At 41.7% G+C, this 21,303-nt stretch overlaps 1 protein-coding gene across 2 annotated transcripts in view; it reads right to left on the minus strand.

The window, feature by feature from the left end:
• The window catches only part of DICER1 (dicer 1, ribonuclease III), a 55,640-nt gene extending 40,616 nt beyond the window's left edge, over positions 1 to 15,024 (minus strand). The window contains exons 1-4 of one of the 2 annotated variants that reach the window (XR_014509499.1): positions 14,674 to 14,986; positions 4,553 to 4,619; positions 3,299 to 3,394; positions 850 to 1,042 (exon numbers count right to left, since the gene is read on the minus strand). Coding sequence is in view for 1 of the 2 variants with exons in the window: in XM_083433302.1 (XP_083289428.1) it covers positions 850 to 993 (144 nt within the window). In the remaining variant the exon portion in view is untranslated. Of the gene's footprint in view, positions 1 to 849; positions 1,043 to 3,298; positions 3,395 to 4,552; positions 4,620 to 14,673 lie in introns of both variants that reach the window. The other variant, XM_083433302.1, reaches the window with a different exon arrangement.
• Between the last annotated feature and the right edge of the window lie 6,279 nt (positions 15,025 to 21,303).

A 21,303-nucleotide genomic window follows, 5' to 3' on the forward strand; every position in this document is an offset into this window, starting at 1 on the left:
TGAAGAGCGGTGTTCTTGAAACATGCAGTTCTGAAAGTTTTACTGAGTTCTTATTTATTTATAATGCTTATGTTCCACTTTATATCCCCATATATCCCCATCATCCCTGACCACTGGTCCTGTAAGCTAGGGGTGTTTGGAGTTGTAGTCCCAAAACATCTAGAGGGCCGAGTTTGGGAATGCCTGCCTTAGAGGCTCTCAAAGTTATTTTAAGACTTGCAAAATATAAAACATACTTAAGTCTGATATCAGGAACAGAACCATTATATGATGGCAGGATTATACAAGTAGCATTTCCTACGCTCATCTTTGTTTTTTCTTGGTGTTTCCACATAGTCCCTGTCTACTAGGCAGTAGAGACCAGAGAAGTCCTCTGAGGCAGGGCAGCTGGAATCATTCAGCCCATGACAAAGGCAAGACATAGGTGACAAATAACAACGATAATAGAAAAGAAAGTAGTTCCATTTATGCAAAGAGGAAGACTGCTTATTGTCACGGATGTTTCCTCACATATTTTTATTCACTCTTATTTATTTAATCTTCATCAAAGTAGCAACTTCATGGTAAGACCATGAGCACTTTAATCAAATACTCTTCTGTTTAGTCAAATATCCCTCAAGTGTGACAAGCTAATTGCTGGCACTATAATAAATTATCTCAGTAAGCCAAAGACGCTAGTGCTGATATCTTCACTGCTTCTAGTGTTAGCGAAGAAGAGAAAAGGGTCTCTTTTCACTGTGGTTCATTCTAATGGAAATGCATGTAAGACGGATACCAGCCTCACGGTCAGTCTCCAGGAAGCAGCCAGATTTCATTTTGCTTAACAAATATTAACATTGTCATTAGTACCTGGTATTTTCTTGGTGTGTAAATATTATCATGAATTGCTTCTTGTTGCCATGGAAGTCCAAAAAAAGGACCCATTGGTGAGGAAGCCGGGGTCATGAGTTGTAGTCCTGCCATGCTGAGGAACTGCAAAGCAGGGCTTTTCATTCATTCATCCAGTGTTTCTTTCATTGCATTTTTGTTCCAACACAGCTTACTGTGACGGGGGGAAAGAGCGTTGAAACCAGTTACTATTACTAATCATATCTTACAAAATAAAAATTACAACTTTTACAGTATGACTTTTCTACTAAGGTTTTACATTTTTAAATATGACCATGGAATCTTTAAAGACAAACTACAGGCAATATTCCAGACTTAACGTATGATAAAATTCAGCTGAATACAGGCAGCAATACTATCAGTAGTAATAATAATAGAACAAAAGGAGTATTTGCATTGTTCTCAATGTCCAAAACGAGTCATATAAATCATATCTCACTGCAAGTGCTATGTAAATACTCACAACAGCTATGTAAGTAGTGCAAATGGGCACTAGGTAATGCCTAAAGTGGCTTGCCTAAAGTAACTTAGGGAGTTAGTAGCAAATATAAGATTAAACTGGCAACCTTCCAGATCATTGCTCTTTCACCACTACATTATATGAGCTCTCCATCCTGGATAGATTATATTAATCACTTAAGGACTAACTCAACTATATTTCATGGACTTTCAACTTGAATTTTGCATACCTACCTCCTTATGGTCTTGTGCATTACACCAAAGAATATCATATAACATTTTAAAAAATCCGTAAATAATTGAAAGTTTATTTCCACATGCCACGGTTGGAAAATTGAGACCAAACAAGTAATGGAAAGCACCACAGATATACCCAGCAAACAAGGCAGTACCCACTTTCCCTATAATATGCTCATTCAGTGCAGTTAAATGAAGAGGAACTCAGATGATGAAAATACTTGTAATCCTGAGTTATACCTGTCCTTGCTATTCTCCAAATTAAACTGGAATGTTCTCTCAACCTATAGCACTTAACAGCACTTATTCCACTACGTTCTCACTGTAGATAGCTATGGGCGGTGTGGGGGATAGCCTCCATTTAATTGCACTTTGAAAAGATACTAATGCTATAAGCCAGTGGTTCCCAACTGGTGGTCTGCGGACATCAGAGGCTCTGCATTACCCACCCAGGAGGTGTGTGGCAAAATTAACATAACAAAAACCACCACAGAGATATCAACATTTTCAAAAGTAGTGGTTCCACGACTTGGTTTTTGAAAAACAGGGGTCCACAGTACTTAGCTGATTGGGAACCACTGCTATAAGTAGTTACTATTATTAATGTCAAACAACAACTAAACAATTGTGAAGTGATTTGAGAACTTATTTTAAATAGAAATGTCCACAAACAAGATCAAAATAGGTATCACCTCTAACTGCATTGGTGAAATTGCAGGATAAGCCACATCACCACCTTATCCAATCTCTGCCTAGAGTGCAAATTCTATGTGAAGGTATTGAGAGAAATAATGCTTGACAGGGGAAGATAGTTTGCAATTGCTTTACCCTACCTGATCCCTTAACCATTGTTAAGATATAGGCCACACATTGGTAAATAGTGATATTAACTTCCAGCTGCCACAAGAATAGAGTTCATGGACTAAGCTCAATATAAAGTCATACATATATTTTGTGCTTTGCATTAGTTCAATTCTCTTTATACCGGTTTTGATTTTATTTTAAGGGGGCATTAACTCCAAACAAGTATGTTGCAAGTACTTAATTATACCAGTTTCCTCTGTACAGAAAAGAAAACCTAGATATTGAAAAAGCTATGAACCAATAAACATAACCACAAAAAGTACTATCACCACTTTAATAATAAGTAATATATAAAGTTTCAAAACTAAACTCCTCAATTTAACACAATATAGATTGCTTTTTCAGAAACCCAAAAAGTTTTGTTTTAGAATTATTAGCAATATACAGCAATTCCAAAAAAATATGGGTGCTGCATGGGCCATTTCGTACGCAGATTTAACCTCTCCGGGGAAATCGGAGCTCAACAGGAGATTGCAGCTTCACAAAGGTGCTGTGAGCTCTGGAAAAAACCCAAAAGGAAGTTTTGGGTGCTGGGGACCCAGCGGCACCCCTGGCGTATCTCTCCAAAGGCAAACGATCCCGTAAAAGGGTTTGGAAGCTTGAGGGGATGGAGGCACGGGTGCGATGGGGGTCTACTCGCTACTGCTGTTGAGCGACGCCTCTGGTTCCGATGGCAAGCTGAAATGTTTGTGCTGATGGAACAATCAGAAGAGCCCAATGGTGAATTCCTCCCAATAGTCATAAGAGAAATTGAGCAATGTGATTTGAAGTTTTCTTCCAAAGAAATGCCAGCATTATGTAGACTATTTAAAAAGATAGTGATTTCTGATTGAATTAGATACAGACTTACCATATTAGTTTCTGTGCCCTCTAAGTATATGTTCTCTGAACTGCATTTTGACACCATTATATCTGCTTCGAGGCTAACCACATTGCTGCTCAGCTCCTGCTCAATCAATATAAGAAAATTGTTAGCGAAGAGCTAAAATACTTTTACACATATTAAGAATAAGATTCCATTCAAGATTTCAGTCAAAACTGGATTTCTATTTGTAGTTTCTCTTTAGAACAATCAATTTATGATACTCATAAAACTGATGTACATAAACTGTGTTATTAAATTTGAAATAAAGAAGGGGTGGAGAGAAAAAAGTTAGTTCAATCCATCTTTGGATGTCCCAGCCCTCCCTGCAACAGAAAATGTCAGTTTTTGAGAGGGCTGTCAATGAAGAGGATGGAAAGACCCAAAGGAACTCCTGTACAAGGAGCCACATATGCAGGAAGGGGAGGAAACAATGCATTAAGTGACCATATTGACCCTAAACAGTTTTTGTTAGATTTCAGAGCTTTAAAGCTAAGTAAAGAAAATTATCATGGTAAGCCCTGTGTTATACCACAAATCCCTTGTATCTAGAAGCTGAGATAACAGAAGTTCCTGAATATTTCCTCCACCACCCCAGTAAAAATGAAAAATATTGTTATTAAAAGGATAAACTCTTCAAGTTTTATTTTATAATGTTAACAAATTGAGTTATACAAAAATGGTGAACCTGGCCAATATACAACAATAAACCAGCATAATAATTCTTCATTAAATAAAGACAAATATTAGTTTTAAGAAAGTCCTTTTTACATATGAAGCAGCAGGGATAATGGCTTCTACTCTTTCTACAGGTTGAGTAAGAACGTGTATATTTATACTTATCAAAATGACTAAAGCAGCAAGGTTCCCAGCCATTGTAGAAGATACATATAATCATTTTCTAAAATATGGATGCCATTTTTAAATAATTATCCTTGAGAATTTAATAAGATCATTATGCAACATTACATTTTAAACGTAAAAATAAATAAATCCATACTAGTAAAAATCATCAAGGATTTGGTAACCACAATATAGAGTCAAAGTTTTACATTTTATGTACTGAATGAAAGACAATTTCCTACTCCTAATGAACTGTTCAGAAAGGGAAATAGTATGCTGATAGCAAGTCATTTTTAAAAGTTAAAACAAAGTCAGAATAAAAGGAAACAATCTTAATGAGTAAACTTCTAGCCCAAGTAGCATTTAAAAGTTAAGGAGCACACGTTAGCATTTTTCTACCTTGAATCTTGATATTGAGCTTATCCAGAGTTTCCGAGCCTGTAACTTTGTTTCAAACCTAGATATCCTAGAAGACAATAAAAAGACAGCACATTTTCAAAAACTCTAATAAAACCCAACCACACCATGCAATACTCTTCATCCTTGCATTTTAATGTTTAGCTCTGGAGAACAGCACATTACCCTTCAAAAGTCCTTTTTGGCCAAGGATGCAGACTGAGTGTCTGAAAGATTAAGGACCTGAACATATTAGCTTATTTTCTACTTTACCTGTTAAAACAATTGTTCACTAACATCAATTAGGTTTACAGCTGGTTCTACTTCACTTTCTTTCACTATGAAAATGAAATCTCAGGGAAACTTAATATTCACTTTGGAGGAATTCGAAGTTGTGCTAAGGCAATCCTTCTGCCAGACAGAACGATTCCTACTGTCTTCCCCACTTCACACTATCTGCTGTTCTGGGGTTTCTCCTGACCCACCAAAGCCATTTGGGGGGCGGAGCCCTGATACGCAAGCCGAGTTCCTTGTGCAGGGATTCCACTGACGGGATTCATTAGTTGAAAACAGCCCTATGTTATAGGGCAGAAGTGACTGGCATCCATTTTATTGCAAATTTCAAACACAACTACCACATTATTTATTATACATACTGAGAAAAATGGCGAAACAGATAACCATTGCCCATTTGTGTGTCCTCATTGCCCATTTGTGTGTCTTCATGTAAAACAAGCCAGTGTATCAACAACCCTTTTCCCACTTCACTACGAGAACGGTACAGAAATCAATGGACACTTATTGGTTTTAAAAATTAAATGTTAATAGGCTTTTCAGTTTAACTGTTCTATTTCCCATGCATTTTAGCCAAGTGAAATCAAATTCTTAACAGCATGCTTCTAGTCTGTGTAGTCCAAAAACAGCCTATTTAGCAAAGAGCAAGACAAAATTCATCCACAGGAGTTGAAAAAGCAGTTCACTATCAGTGAAGAATATTGAGGCTATTATCAACAGCAGCTTTGGGGTGTGGGTATTCAGGTTCACATTGGGAAAGTACCAAAACAAAATATCCAGCCAGAACTGTTAATCTTCCTATCTCAGCTGTAACCCAGATCAAGGGGTGGCATGGAACACCATTACAATTTAGATGGTCCTTCTGCAATGAACATATCCCCAATATGCGACAGAAATTCAGCACACAGCATAACACACTATTTTGTGTCAGACTACACCATCTTCTTTCCTCATAAATTTATTATACCCTTCCCGCTAAAGCAGGATGGGGAACCTGTGGCCCTTCAGATGTTGTTTGACTCCAGCTCCCATCATCTCCAGCCACGGTGGAAATGACAGTCCAACCATATCTGCAGGACCACAGATTTGCCATCCTGATTAATCCCATGCTGATTGTGTGGGACAACTGATTTTTCCACACTGCAAACCAAGTAAAGATACCAGACCTTGAAAAGTTTGCAGCAGATGGCTGCCCTTGCTAAAACCATGGCGAAACCACAGGAATCTCAGCTGTAGTTTCTGCCCAATGTTTCTGTAATAAATAGGTATGGTTATGCCAATGAACACAAACCTGCTTCCTTTTTCCACAGAACCTCTGTGGTTGCTTTCAATCCTGTAAAATTTCACTGAATTAAAACAGAATTTAGTCTTCCCTGGCAAGATAAAAAGTAATGCTGCCTTTCATTACAATCAGAACATTTGTCTGAACAGAAACATTTCATTGGTCTATCCCACCTTGACACTGGTAACTCATCACTTCAATCGCCAAAATATTTAAGATTAAGATGGAGGCCATTAGTTTTCCTCAAAAGTGGTGTAAACAGAAGAGTAGAAGTGTAGCTGACAGAAAAATATAAACTGGATACTGCTGCCCTCGGTGCAGCAGGCCCTTTCAGTTCCTAAGCTAACATACTGCTAGACAGGCTGCATGCAAAAGACTGAGCCAAGTTCTAGTAGGAAAGTGCAAGCTTACATCATATTACCATGTCGATTGTGTTGGTGCTCTCCTCTGGACAAAAAGCCTGTTGCAGCAGGCAGGCAGGCAGGCCGTCAGCCAGCCAGCCAGCTTCTGTTTGATGGTCAAAGTCATATACCATTTGCCAGGAAGCATAGCCTCACAGAAGCAATACTCCTGGTCCTAAAGCAGCACCACTCACCAGTAAATTTACTTTACAGATAAAGATCCAATGTAAGGAAAAGGAATATCTGCTAAGTACGGAGCATGCTGTTTTCCATTTTAGTTTTTTATGCAAGGAGAAAGATTGTGTGACCACAGTACGTACAAAGCCATGTGTGTCATATAAATGTGTTTTTATTTGTGCAACTGCTAGTTTAATCTTAGCATACATGCCCAATAATACTAAGTCCTATGGTCTAAGAATATTGTAAAAGTTAAAGGCTCCATATTGCTTCTTAGTGCTGGTCTTTTAAAATGCACTGAAATTTGGCAACTCCTTAGTTTGAAGTATAATGAAACCTACTTAAATTTTAGAATTCCAAAGCTATCAAAGTTTAACATTAAAAGCTTTTTTAAAAAATGCACCGGATTTTTCAGGATGCAATTACTTTCAAATAATAATGTGAAATATGAGATTTTGAACACAAAAACTATCTAGAAATACCTTTAACACTTTCCCTCCAACTGTTAAATCATTCACTTAAGAAAAAAAAGGTGATAAACCAAACTGAGACTAATCTTGCAGTCAGGTCTGCAGAGTCAGTTTTTTTCATACTTTATAAACTTTGGACTCACTGATATAAGCTTCCTTTTCCATAACAACACTAGAGGCAAATGGTAGAGCTGGGGTCTTTTCAGAGCCTCAACCATTTTTTACTTCATGGGAGCATAGCAGCTGCCTATGTGTGGTTTCCAGACACAAGATTTGCATAAATGTAAATCATATACTTCTCTTTTCTACACTACTGAGTTGGAGCTGGCAAACTGCCAAACTATTCAAAGGAAATGTGTGTTCAACTCATTAAGGAATGGCTGTGCCACATTTCTCACCAAGGAAGCCCTTTAAACAAGCACTTTCTATGCAGACATCATCAGCCCTAGCTAATTTTCTTAAACATGGGATTAAATGTCCCAGACCTGTAGAATGGCATGGGTCTTGAAACTTAGGAAGCTCCCCCCCCCCGAACACGGTACCCCTCCCCTACACCAACTGGAAAGCTTCCAGCTCCAGAACAACCTCCAAGAGATCAAGCCAGTTACAGCTCATGGATGTTTCCTGCTCAAACCAAGAGTCTTCTGCATACAGCTGGAGAAGCTTGTATCAACTGCAATCTGGATACTGAAGAATTCCCCTGAGTGAACTCACTTGGGCAGCTAATGTGAGCAAATCTAGCAACTTCTGGAGGCCAAAGGCAACTTATAAATTATCTTCTGTACAGGGGAAACAATATCCACTGTTGAGGCCTGAAATAACATACATATAGCACATGGGTCACTAGAGTAATTCTCATAAGGCTCCCAATTTTATAAGGCACTTCAAAAGTTTACCGTAAAGGAGCTATAATCATATCTTGTCTGGAGACTAAAGATATTGTCACCATTTCCCATTCTACTGGTTGTATCAGGGCAGCAATGGCGTCTCGGTCATTCATTCCCTGAGATAAAACGGTGAAGTGCTAGAAACTAGGATAGAAACACCAAAACAGTCTAGTCGCCACTAGGGGGGCAGGTCAGCAGCACTTTATTTCTTATTTTGATAAGCATGAACTCATACACAATTCACATAAGTGACACATTGATAACACACATTTTTAGCAGAAATTGTTAATACATGTTTAATTTTATGTTGACAATAAAAATATTACTTCAGTTTTCAAAACACTCTACTTTATTGTTAAACTCCTTAGCATATACATATACATTTGAAAACTGAGTTCAGCATGCTCCTTAAGAGCATAAGTCATGAAAACTTCTTGCATGAAAGGACAGTCAGTCTACATGTGGAAGCCTTTTTCCATATCCAGGAGATCTATCCAAATGGTTGCCACTGACTTCAGACCTCTGTTCATTTTCTTGCGCCAATTTGAAGGAAATGTGCTTTAAAGTTTATTTTCCCACATTTTCTTTCCTACAGAAATTTTGCCAGTGCATTAATTATATTATTTATATATAAATATATACATTTATGTGTGAAAGCAACGTTTGGCATATTTGATGCCAGGCCATTCTGTTGCTAATTTTCAAGGTACAAGGGAAGACTTTTGTTTCAACTGTAGCATTCCAACCTGGCTGGAACTGATGTAATAGTTATAGTCCAGAGCCTAGTTTCAAGAAAATGTGTGTTGTTAGGTTCCAGCTGCAATCACATCGTTCACTTTATATACCACTCAAGCACTCCTAGCTGTGCTCTTATAGGCTGTTAAACAATTTCTTTGAATACAGAAACTTTGTTGTAGCACTTCCAATTACTGGATGGAGGTTTATTCCACATGCCTAATTAAGCAAGATAAGAAAAGAAATGTATTAAATGGCTCTTGCCCTGTAAAGGTTACATATGATTGAAGAGAGCAAGCTCACTTCCTAGATCAAGGGAAGTAATACTAGATCAAGGGAAGTAATGGTGCCACTGTATTCTGCTCTGGTCAGACCTCACCTGGAGTACTGTGTCCAGTTCTGGGCACCACAGTTCAAGAAGGACACTGACAAACTGGAACGTGTCCAGAGGAGGGCAACCAAAATGGTCAAAGGCCTGGAAACGATGCCTTATGAGGAACGGCTAAGGGAGCATGTTTAGCCTGGAGAAGAGGAGGTTAAGGGGTGATATGATAGCCATGTTCAAATATATAAAAGGATGTCACATAGAGGAGGGAGAAAGGTTGTTTTCTGCTGCTCCAGAGAAGCGGACACGGAGCAATGGATCCAAACTACAAGAAAGGAGATTCCACCTAAACATTAGGAAGAACTTCCTGACAGTAAGAGCTGTTCGACAGTGGAATTTGCTGCCAAGGAGTGTGGTGGAGTCTCCTTCTTTGGAGGTCTTTAAGCAGAGGCTTGACAACCATATGTCAGGAGTGCTCTGATGGTGTTTCCTGCTTGGCAGGGGGTTGGACTCGATGGCCCTTGTGGTCTCTTCCAACTCTATGATTCTATGATTCTATTCTATGATTCACTCTCACGGATTTAGTTTAGCTGGGCCCACTTACAGCTAAACTATCAGAAACCAAATACAGGATGCAGAATACCAATTTTGCATTGCCATCACCCACTCAAGTAGTTTCAGCTAAGGTTAGAAGCATGTGAATAATACTCCTAATTTGGAAACACTGACTAGCTCTCTGCTTCTCTCCAATATATCTCTTGGGTTCTACATTGCGACCACCAGAGTTCATGAACTTGTCATGACATTCATTGTTTAGCTTCAGATAAAAGCATCTTCTAAAACCACCACCATAATTTATTGATCTGTCCACTTTGTGACAGGATCAATCTTGTGGAATTTCTAACTTCCCCTTGAAAGAGGAATGGGGAGCCTGTGACCCTCCATATGCTGTTGGACTTCCATCAGTCACAGCCAACATGGCCAATGGTCCAAGATGATGGGGGGTGTAGACCAGCAACATATGGAGGGCCACATGTTCCCCATCCCTGCCCTTTTTTTTTTTAAAAAAAAGCATGCTTTGACAGTATGATTATTATATAAATGATTACATTTATTATTACATTTATTACCTGCCCTTCACCACCAAGACTCAGTGCAGGTTACAACTATTTAAAATTCAGTATTAAAAACAGTTAAAATTAATCACAGGACTATGGTAATGTTCACCAAGTTACTACTGCTGCCAATACTTCTTGGCTAGGAGCATCAACAATCAGAAAGAATTGTATCAAGTCTAATATGCCATTCTGAGGCATTACTATTTTTTTAATGATATCATTTGCAACATGTGCCCGATTCAGCAAGGGACTATACAGACAGAGAAGCAGATATATTCATGCATATCCTAAGCTGGAGGGGAAACTGAATGCATGGACAGGGAAACTGCTGCACATTATTCCCCAGAGCAGTAGGAGCCACTCTTACAGAGAAAGGGATGGCCAACTGAAGTTGCCTCCAGTCAAGAATGGCAGGTGAGGGCAAAGTTTGAACAGTTCAGCCTCACCTCATCTCATCAACCTTTCAGATAAAGACATAGGCAGTGGAGAGAATTGAATAATACCTATAAATTAGAACGTAACCGGAAGGATGATCAATTTTTTGGATGAAACATGTGAAAAGGCTGAGGACACATGCCCTCGAAGGAAGTAATATTAAAAATATTAGCATGAAGACAAGTAGTTCTAGGTTGCATTAGAACTGCTATTTAGATATCAGGATATTGATTATTCTAGTGATGTTGGATATATTGCCCAAAGTATTGTGGAATCCCCTGTGCTGCATAAAAGTAAGGTTTGGATAAGCGATAACTTAACAGCAAGGAAGAAAAACTTGCACAATACCTAGAACAAGATAGTCAGAATCCCTGTTATAAAAGTCTCAAGATTTCAGGTAATTTTCCATAATTATGCACCCCAATCTAGCTAGGGGCTCTCAGATACACAGGAAGTAGCTCAAAGCACAAAATAATGTATGGGCTCATTCAAAGGAAGGGCAGGGTATGAATTTAATAAATAATAGTCATAAGATGGGTCAAGTGTTCTAGCCCTTAGAATATTGAAGCTCTCTGGTGTCAGGTATACTTTTTGTTGTAACTGAATTTCTAGTAGATATCCTATTTCATTGTGAGTCACCTTGAGTTCCTTCCAGAAGAAAAGTAGAATACAGATTTTTAAAATAAAAAAATTATTTGACTCTCATACCCAAACTTTCTAACTAAGGCACACGGTTAATAAAAGGTGAAAAAATTATACGATCTGAAGAGAAACCAGAGTTCAAAGAAATAGTTAAAAGGACTAATCATTTCTGGTTGTGAAGTCAGCTCAGCAATTATTCTTTTGGCATTCTTAACATTGCGGCAGTGTCATAACTGATCTCTGATGGTTTTAGAGTTTGACTTGTTGAAGAATCAGCTTCCATTTAATATATTTTCAGTAAATGCTAAAAGGCTTATTTCAATTTGGGGAGGATACAATCACACAGTGCTGATAGTGGACTGTAGATAGTTCTGACTGTAGTCCTGACAGCACCTGTCCACCTCCACCAATTCATAGCACTAGCAATTACATCCACTTCTCTGCAGTTTACATTCAAATACTATGGCTCTTATGGGGTTGCCAGTTCTAGTGACAGGGCATTATATCAGCATAGAAAGTAGGCTTCTGGATAGTTTCCTCAAAAAGAAGCTTTATAACCTCTTCCAACCTTCACAACTTGCCCTTCAAGGTGTAGAATTGTACAGTAGTACCTCAGGTTAAGTACTTCATTCGTTCCAGAGGTCTGTTCTTAACCTGAAACTGCTCTTAACCTGAAGCACCACTTTAGCTAATGGGGCCTCCTGCTGCGGTGCAGCGCCGAAGCACGACTTCTGTTCTGATCCTGAAGCAAAGTTCTTAACCTGAAGAACTATTTCTGGGTTAGCGGAGTCTGTAACCTGAAGCGTATAACCTGAAGCGTATGTAACCCGAGGTACCACTGTACTGTGAGGGACAAATTACACATAACATCAAGAGTGGTGAACCTGTGGCCCTGAATATATTGTCAGATTCATTTCCATCAGTTTCACTTGGCATGGTCAATAGTCAAGGATGATGGAAGATGAAATCAAACAACTTCTGGAGGATCATCTGTTCCCCATGACTGCTTTACAGAGTTGCCTGCAACTTTTTCCTTTCCTTTGTAACAAACATGGCATTTGAAATTGCAGTTAGGAAAAAAGAAGGGGATTAATCAACCCTTTCTCTGCTAGTAATTTTGCCTTCCCAAAATTGCCTCACCAATCAAGCTTCTTTTCCCCATGGGAAAAGAATACAGGGTGGCAGTAGCAAAAATAATGGTGCAGAGATTCTTATCAGGCAAAGGGTGAAAAGACAAAGGTCTTGAAGCAGCAGCAAGTGTCAGAAACTGTAGTTAACGGGAATCAGAACTGTAGAGTTGGAAGGGACCCTGAGGATCATCTAGTCCAACCCCCTGAAGAATTAATTCCTCTTCCCCAGCAGTAGCAATGGGCACTTTTGTTAAAGCTGTGAAATTTCACTTATCCCTTAAGTTCTTTAAAGGTGATAGCTGGTACTGTATATTGAAGAGAATGCATAACATACAATTAGCAGTGAATCAGGATAATACTTGTAGAGTGTTACCAAGGGGCAAAATTGCTTTATTGTTGCTTGGATGAACAAAGAACCTCATGAAATGTTACTGGATAAACTGTAGGATCACTGTTCCATATCAAACTATTGAACGCACAGCCCAAATATAATGAGCATAAAGAGAGCTAGCTTCTTCCCATTACTGAGACTGTAATGGGCCAAGATTATACAGAATATAAAATACTACCTCTGCATCATGTGATTAGTGTCTCTTTGCACTCATCAAGAGCAGAAAATTTGCTACAATACATCAAGGGAATTCTGCTTTAAAAATCATGCCTTTCAAAAGATTACTCTACCACAGTAAAACATTGTTTATTATTTGGTGTTACTTAAAGCTTGATTGATACAGTAAACAAATCCCCACCACCACCTTGCCCTTACTATGAAGTTACAATTCCAATCTTCTCATGGAGCCATGAGGGAAACATTAGAAGCAGCAGTGAATAAAATTCACATCTTTTGCTCAGTTGCAAACAGAGGGATGAGAAGGGAAAATGTATTTATTCCAAGAAAACTGAGTTAATTTAAAGTGTGTGTGTGTGTGTAAAAGAAAGAACCCTCCTGTTATCCCAACAATGCCAGAGACAGACAGCCGGAACAGACGTGAGGCAGCAGCGTGCACAGGAAAAATCGAGGCTACCAGACATCTCTTATTTATTCTAGCCTCATTGACATGGATCAATGGCAGTCACTTCAATTCAAACCCCTGTAAGCCCACAGTGTTATAGTGAGACCCCTTATTTCTTGGGACATTGTGTTCTGGTAATCCTAAAGGACAATGGATGAAGTAGGACAAGGAACTGGGAGGAAAAAAGAACATGCCTGCGAAAGCGCATTTCTGCTGCTGCTGCCCTGCTATGGCCCACACAATTGGCTGAGGTGGGAGACAAGGAAGCACATCTAGCTGCTCTCTTAATGCAAAGTGTGGCAGCCTCATGAATTATACCCGTAGGAGCACATGGGCGCTGAACATCCCTCCCCTCCACAGCCTGATCCATACCTCATTTTTTAAAAAAGAAAATGGAGAGAGTCTCACAGACTCCAACAAGACTTGTCTCCACAGGAAGCAAATGCTTTATCGAGCACCACCATTCTTTTTAAAACAATAAAGACACAGGATGTTTTATTTGGCATTACTGCGGGTGTTTAAGACAGAAATGTGCCAGTAGCACGGGTGCTTTCTTGGAACTGCTGGGTGAAACTTATAAGCTGCATCCAATGTTCATCACGCTCAGCGCACATGGCTCACATGGGCCCCGTTAATACCGGTGGATTTACTCTTGAGAAGGAACGCAGCCTTAAGGGGGATGCATTTCAGATTCATGGGCGGGTGGCCGGAGAGGGAAGAGCATTTGATCAAAAATAAAATAAAATAGAGGAAACGTTGGAATTCTGAACCCCTCTCCCCCCCTGGGAGTTCGCCAAACTGAAGAAAGCGGGATATCCCCGGGGAGACAAAGAGCAGCGGGAGGAAGCTTGCTGCGTGTGGGGAGGAGGAAATAAAACGAAATAAAGGCGACACGGCCGCCCACCCCCTTCAGGGAAACGGAAAGGAGGCGGATTAAGCTGAGCGGAGGCCCCGACCGCGCCGCCTGGGCGAGACAGAGACAGACACCGGGAGGGAGAAAGCGAGGCTGAGAGGAAGACAAAGGCGCCCTTCCTCCTTCTCCTCCTCCCACCCGGCGGCGGCCCACAGCTCCGCTGAGGGGAGGAAGAAAAGGAAGCCCCCCCCCCCCCCGCCCCGGCAAGTGCTGGGCTCCAGGGCAGGCCCGTTGAGGAGCAGCCAAGCAAAGGAGGCGAGCGGGTTGTGAGGGAAGGAGAAGGGCCGGGTAGAGCCTCCTACCTGCCAGGCGGGACCCAGCCTGGAGCTGCCCCGGTTACAGGCGTCGCCTCATTATGCCGCTGCCGCTCCTTCCGCCGCCGCCGCCATTTCGCCGCCTCCGCCTCTTTTAACTGTCAGGCTCCTCCATTCACCTGGGCCCGGTTAGGACAAGCCTCCTCCCCGCCCCTGCCTACGCAAAAGGAGCTCCACCCTCCTCCGCCTATAGGGCCCGACTCTGCGCTGCTGGCGCAGAAGCGTTCCGAGAATCCGGGACTCGCCGCCGCCTTCGCTATGCGTAGACCAGCGCACAGGAGAGAGAGAGAAGGAGAGAAACTACACTCGCCTGAATTTGCGCCGATGAAACGGCGGGCGCGATTGGAGAGGAGGGCCGGGTGAGAGGTGAAAGGTGGAGGGGCGGACCAATCGGGTGGCGGGAGGCAGCGTAAACGGGTAGGGGGCGGGGCTTCGCTTGGGCAGAGGCTCGCGTGCGCTGATGGCTGCGGCGCCGGGTTGCCAGAGCGCTCGCTTAGTGAGGGGAGCGCAAGGGAAGCCCTGCTGGGTCAGTCGATCCGCCCGTGGTGGGGAACCCGCAAGCAGGACCCTGTGGCTTCCAGCAGCAGTTATTGGGAAGCATTGCTGTAGTTTGACTATGTGCTCTGCCCTGAATCTGCCAGCATTCAGCTTGACTTGCATGGATGTCCCATGAGTTCTAGTCAGTGTTCGAAACTGCCTTGTTCCAAGGTGCATTTTGCGCCTAAGATTTTGGATTTGAAACTGCAGAGTGGAAGAAAAGGGGGAGTTTTTTCTGCCTCCCCACCTACAGCTGCTCTCTGAAGACTGAAGAAGAGACCCTCTTTAGGGGGGTGGGCAGGGGAAGGACCAGACCATGTGGAAAATGAACATAGCATTTATCTGCAATTCATTCATTTTCAGCTTTGCATTCTAGTTCTATAAAAAAGCACGCCTTGACATTCCGTTGTTGCGCCCATAACCTAGATTCACAGCATAATTATTTTTTTTAAGCAGCAAAAAGCCATAATCAAATCAAAACAAACCCATAACCCCACACCAGCCCAACATTTTTAAAAGGACACCCTTGCCTTTCCTCTAAACTGAAAATTGCTGATGTTGAAGTCTGTAGGAACAAAAGAGCCGGTTCCATTTTGGTGACATCCTTTTGGGGCCCTAAATGAAAACACTTCTCCCCCATCCCACAAGGTATTTTTAAATATTTCTTCCAGCCTTTGAGATTGGATGGAGATAGAAACTCTCCTATCTGGGATGTCCTCTCCCACTTAGCTTGGGAAGCTTGAAAGCCAGACCTTAGTGCAACAGTGCTTTCCATATACAGTGGTGCCTTGCAAGACGAAATTAATTCGTTCTGCGAGTTTTTTCGTTCTACGAGTTTTTTCGTCTGGCGAAGCACCACTACATATTGACGGTTTCCCATAGGAATGCATTGGCGCAAGACATTTCGTCTTGCGAAGCAAGCCCATAGGGAAATCCGTCTTGCGAAGCAACTCAGAAAACGAAAAACTTTCGTCTTGCGAGTTTTTCGTCTTGCGAGGCATTCGTCTTGCGAGGTACCACTGTGTGATTCCCGCCAAGGGGCATTCAGAGGCATACTGCCTCCAACCATGGAGGTAGAAAATTGTTATTGTGGCTAATAACTATGAATTTTGGTTGATCTTAATAAAGGGGTCATAACATTTACTCTGGCTTTCTGTTTTTTCCTAATGAAGCAGCATAGCTACCTACAATGTGTGTGTGCATTCCATTCTTACAAATGCCCTTCATTATATGAAGGTATGTTGACATGCTTAATAATAATAAATTTTATTTGTACCCCACCCTACCCGGCCGGGGCTGGGCTCAGAGCGTCTAACATCATATAAATAACATAGTATACATAAAAACAGGCATCAATTAATTAAAATATATCTTAAAATTAATTCATACAAATTAAAATCTGGACAAATGGCAGTTATCAGGTTAAGACTGAGAGCACTTAATACTTGCCAAAGGCCTGTTGGAACAGCTCCGTCTTGCAGGCCCTCCAGAAAGATATCAAATCCTGCGGGGCCCTAGTCTCTTGTGGGAGAGCGTTCCACCAGGTCGGGGCCACGGCCAAAAAGGCCCTGGCTCTGGTCAAGGCCAGTCTAATTTCCCTGGGGCTCGGGATCTTCAGTGTGTTATTGTCTGCAGATCTTAAGCATGCTTATTCAAGTACAGGTTATTACTGCATACCAGGGGGTTGGACTAGCTGACACTTGGAGTCACTTCCAATTCTACAATTCTAAGAATCTGGATCCCATTATAGTCAATGGGGCAGACTCCCAAGCAAATGCATACAGGACAGTACCCATAATTTTACCTACTCAGCCCCTAAGGGACCAGTACCCTGATCCTAATTATATTTACTTGCAAAGCAGAGTCTCTCCTCTTCAAAACCTTATGGTGCAAACCCCTCTCCGTATAAATTTTAAACTGCAGCCAAACCCACATAAAAGTGACAGGTCAAGGCAGGAGCTTAATCACCCCTTTCTTTTTTGTTTGAAATTCTACTGTAAAATGGAGTGTCCCTATCTTATGAGCATCAAGAATTTCCTAGTATCCTGATTTCCACATATGCCTAATCAGTTGTTAAGTGGGTCAAAGTGATTTTGTTTCAGATTGCGAGCTGTATATGTGGCATGTGGCATCTATCCATGTAGATTTGTTTTGTTTTTGAAGCTTAAAGCCGAAAAGGAATTTACATAATGAAACAGACCAGAACAGACTCCAGCAAATACTCAGCATTGGGGAAACAAAACATAATGACGGAAGCAAGAACTTAATAAAAAGATCAAGCACTTGGGAGTGTGTTTTATTTGTGTAGGTCCCCTCCACAATTTAGAACCCCAGCAGAAGTCTGCAGAAAAAATGTTTAGATTTGGGGAAGGGGCTCTATCAGTGGCAACTTAGAAGATATGTGGACTAAAGATCATTTGAGGGGGTTGAAAAGGATTTGACAGCTGCTTCCAACTACCATATTATATACTGTGTAGTTAGCGTTCCCTTCCTTTGGTTCATGAGATGAGTGTCAAGTCTCATCTTCAGCTGTCCTGAGGCCTCTAAAATTCCAGTGTCTCATCCAAGGGAACATAAATACCTTAGAACTCCAGAGTGAAAAGAAATATTTTAGATTCCATACGCCCATATTTCTTTGTTAAAAGAGCCACATGTAAAAATTAAAATCTCAATTACTCAGTGGCAAGAGTTGCTACCTAGTAAAGGCAAGAATGATACTGTTAAATTGTGCATTTATATGTTTCTCATTATTTGATATCAACCAATGGCTTACATAGGAAATGGTAAGGGGCTAGCAATGTGCTTGTTGCAGTGGAAAGCTTCTAAGCTAAATTTATTTTCTATTAAAGAGCCATTTGAAGTACATCGTCCAATCTCCTTTAAAAAAAACTCCATGCAATTTTAAAGGATTATAGTACTATTTAGCATATATATGATGTTTACAGTGTTCAGAGCACTTCATATATGTTATTGCAGTAATCTTGTTTGGATAAAGGAGAGGTTATAAAAGAGCCAGCTTTCTATATAGACAGACAGAAGAACAAGAATAATCACTCCGGGAAGGGCCATCATAGCTTAATGGCAGATCACATACCTTGCCCACAAAGGGTCTTTGTTTTACTCCCCGGCATCTTCCAGTAGGGCTGAGGAAGACTCCTGCCTGACACCTGAGCCACTGCCAGTCAGTGTAGCAAGGCAGAGGTGGGGAACCTTTGGACCACAGGATGCTGCGTCACTTCCATCAGCTCCAGCCGGCATGGCCAATGGTCAGGGATGGTGGGAATTGTAGTCTAGCAGTATCTGGAGGGTTAAAGGTTCCCCATACCTGAGGTAAGGGCTGGGAGATCTGTGACCCTCCACTTGTTTTACCTACATCATCCCTAACCACTGGCCATGCTGGCTGGGACTAGGGGGCTTTGAAACTAAACCAGGGACTCAGCTATACAGCTGCAAATGTGTTGTAAAGTGCAATATACAAATGTGACACTAGATAGCAACAGTGAGCTATGTCAAATTCAATGTAGTTTTCAAAACTTTTTTTAAAAAGCCTTTTCACAGCATTTTTAATATGTGTGTAGAAGATTCCACCCAGATCTGGAGACCCTCAGTTCCTCACCCTTGGTGTAGACAATAGTGAGCTAGATGAACAAGTGGTCTCACTCGGTATAGGGCAGTTTCCTGCAGTCCTAAGAACGAGGATTGGGTAAAGGCTATGAATAACCACTGTTTCCATGTTGCTAAACAGTGTTGGTTTCATTACATCTCCTTTCCTATTTGAGCAGAATGCTGGTTATTTAAGAATGTATGTTCTGCAAATCAAAAAGAAGGGACATGTTCTAGGAAAGGGTGTATGTTGTATGACTAGTATTTATTTTATTTTATTTTATATTCATTCATTCATTCATTCAATTTATATACCACCCTTCATCATAAGATCTCAGGACAGTTCACAGAATAAAATACAGCATAAAACAAGTAAATAATTGAAAACAAAACAGCAAAACAATACCCGCCCTTCCCACAGACACATTTAAAAGGCTGTAGAATATTAGTCAGCCAAAGGCCTGATCGAAGAAGAGTGTTTTCGCCTGGCACCTAAATATATATATAATGAAGCCACCAGGAGAGAGTATTCCACAAATGGGGAGCCACTATTGAGATGGCCCATTCTCGTGTTGCCACCTTCTGAACCTCACATGGAGGTGGCACACAAATAAGGGCCTCAGATGATGGACGGGACGGTTTATACGGGGAAAGGCCTGCACCCCGTTCAACCTACCAAGTAGAATTCAGCCCACCATGAGGTCAACCTCCTGTTGCTACTGGTTGGGGCTGCAAAAATGGAGGTGCGCTGAAGGGCCAGGTAGGTCTCAAATTATGGCTGGAGGATTGTGCTTGCCTTGGTGGGTCACGTGTAACTCACACTTAATGAGGGAAGATGGGGAAAAGTAACCAGGCTCACAGACCTCAAAGGAAGCTCCTGCTGTCTCACAAGAATCCTGCAGCCTGCCCGAAAGCAGACGCCCTCCACATGCTGTGGGAGTACAACTTCCACCATTCATTGACCATGTTCGACGGGGCTGATGGATGCTCTTCCAATACGGGAACATTGGAAGACTCAAAAGTCCCGATGCAAATGTGCTCTAATCAGTGCTGCACCAGAAAGGAGCCTCTTGTGTTCCCCACATCTGAGCCACAGATGTACGAACCGTTCTGTTTGCAGATAAGATGCTGGAAAACTATTATTATCATTATCATTGCATTCATCTAGCACTTTGAGCTGTACCAGGTGGGTCTGCCAAAGCCATTCTTCGTCCGTTTCCGAAATTGCACCCGCTTCTTCAGCACTGCTCGGGTACTAATCGCTAAAGCTGTAAAGTATCTGTGGTTCATTCCAGGGGCATCGTTCTGCTCTCTGTGGCTGGAAGAAGAATTATGTCCTGTGAGGAGACCGAAGGAAGGGGAGCAGCTGTTCTGCTGTACGCCGTGGGAGTTGGTCAGAACATGTGAGGCTGTGCGTCTGCTTAGGTCAGGCAAATTTTGAATTCTTCAGTGTATTTTTAAAGTAAAATATAGCAGCAAGGTGGGAAGAGTGGGGGAACTCACACAAACCCCAAGACTAACCCAGGCAAGTGCTTTGCAGGCTACCATCAAAGGAGGTGGTTTATCATGATGTGCAGGAAGTTCAGATAAAGGCCAACCTGGAGGATTTATAGACCCATGATAAAAGACGTGATAGGGAGATAAGGATTCTTTAAGGGTGCTCATTGCAGAAGGAAGTGGGTTTGAAGAGGCCCTGGACAGAGACTACCTCCTCCATCCCGGTTTAACCAAGTGAGAGTGGGTGACATCAGCAGCACCTGGTTGCTGAGTCTGAACTGCCATTTTAATTTTCCGCTATACAGAGGTACCTTGGTTCTCAAACTTAATCCATTCTGGGAGGCTGTTTGACTCCCGGAACCGTTCGAAAACAAAGGCGCGGCTTCCGATTGGCTGCAGGAGCTTCCTGCACTCAAGCGGAAGCTGCAGGCTTCCGAAAAACGTTCGAAAACCGGAACACTTACTACCGTGTTTTTGGTGTTTGGGAGCCAATTTGTTCGACAACTAAGCTGTTCGAGAACCAAGGTATAGTGGTGCCCCGCAAGACGAATGCCTCGCAAGACGGAAAACCCGCTAGACGAAAGGGTTTTCCGTTTTGGAGGTGCTTCGCAGAACGAATTTCCTATGGGCTTGCTTCGCAAGACAAAAATGTCTTGCGAGTTCCTGCGATTTTTTTCCGCTCCCCACCCCCTTTTTCTAAGGCACTAAGCTGCTGATAGCCTTTTAGCAGCTAATCCACTAATCCCTTAAACCTTTAATAGCCGATAATAGCTGCTAAACCGCTAATAGCGCTAATCTGCTAATGGGGTTGCTTCACAAGACGAAAAAACCGCTAGACAAAGAGACTCACGGAACGGATTCTTTTCGTCTTGCGAGGCACCACTGTATCACTGTACCGGTTTTTTGCCTTCAAGGTGTTGGGAAGGTTTGATGTGGTAGGCTTTGCCAGAAGACAGGGCACGTTTCTCAACCTGAAAAACA

The sequence above is a fragment of the Podarcis tiliguerta genome (genome assembly GCF_965153285.1).
Source record: "Podarcis tiliguerta genome assembly, chromosome: 1".
NCBI classification, from domain to species: domain Eukaryota; kingdom Metazoa; phylum Chordata; class Lepidosauria; order Squamata; family Lacertidae; genus Podarcis; species Podarcis tiliguerta.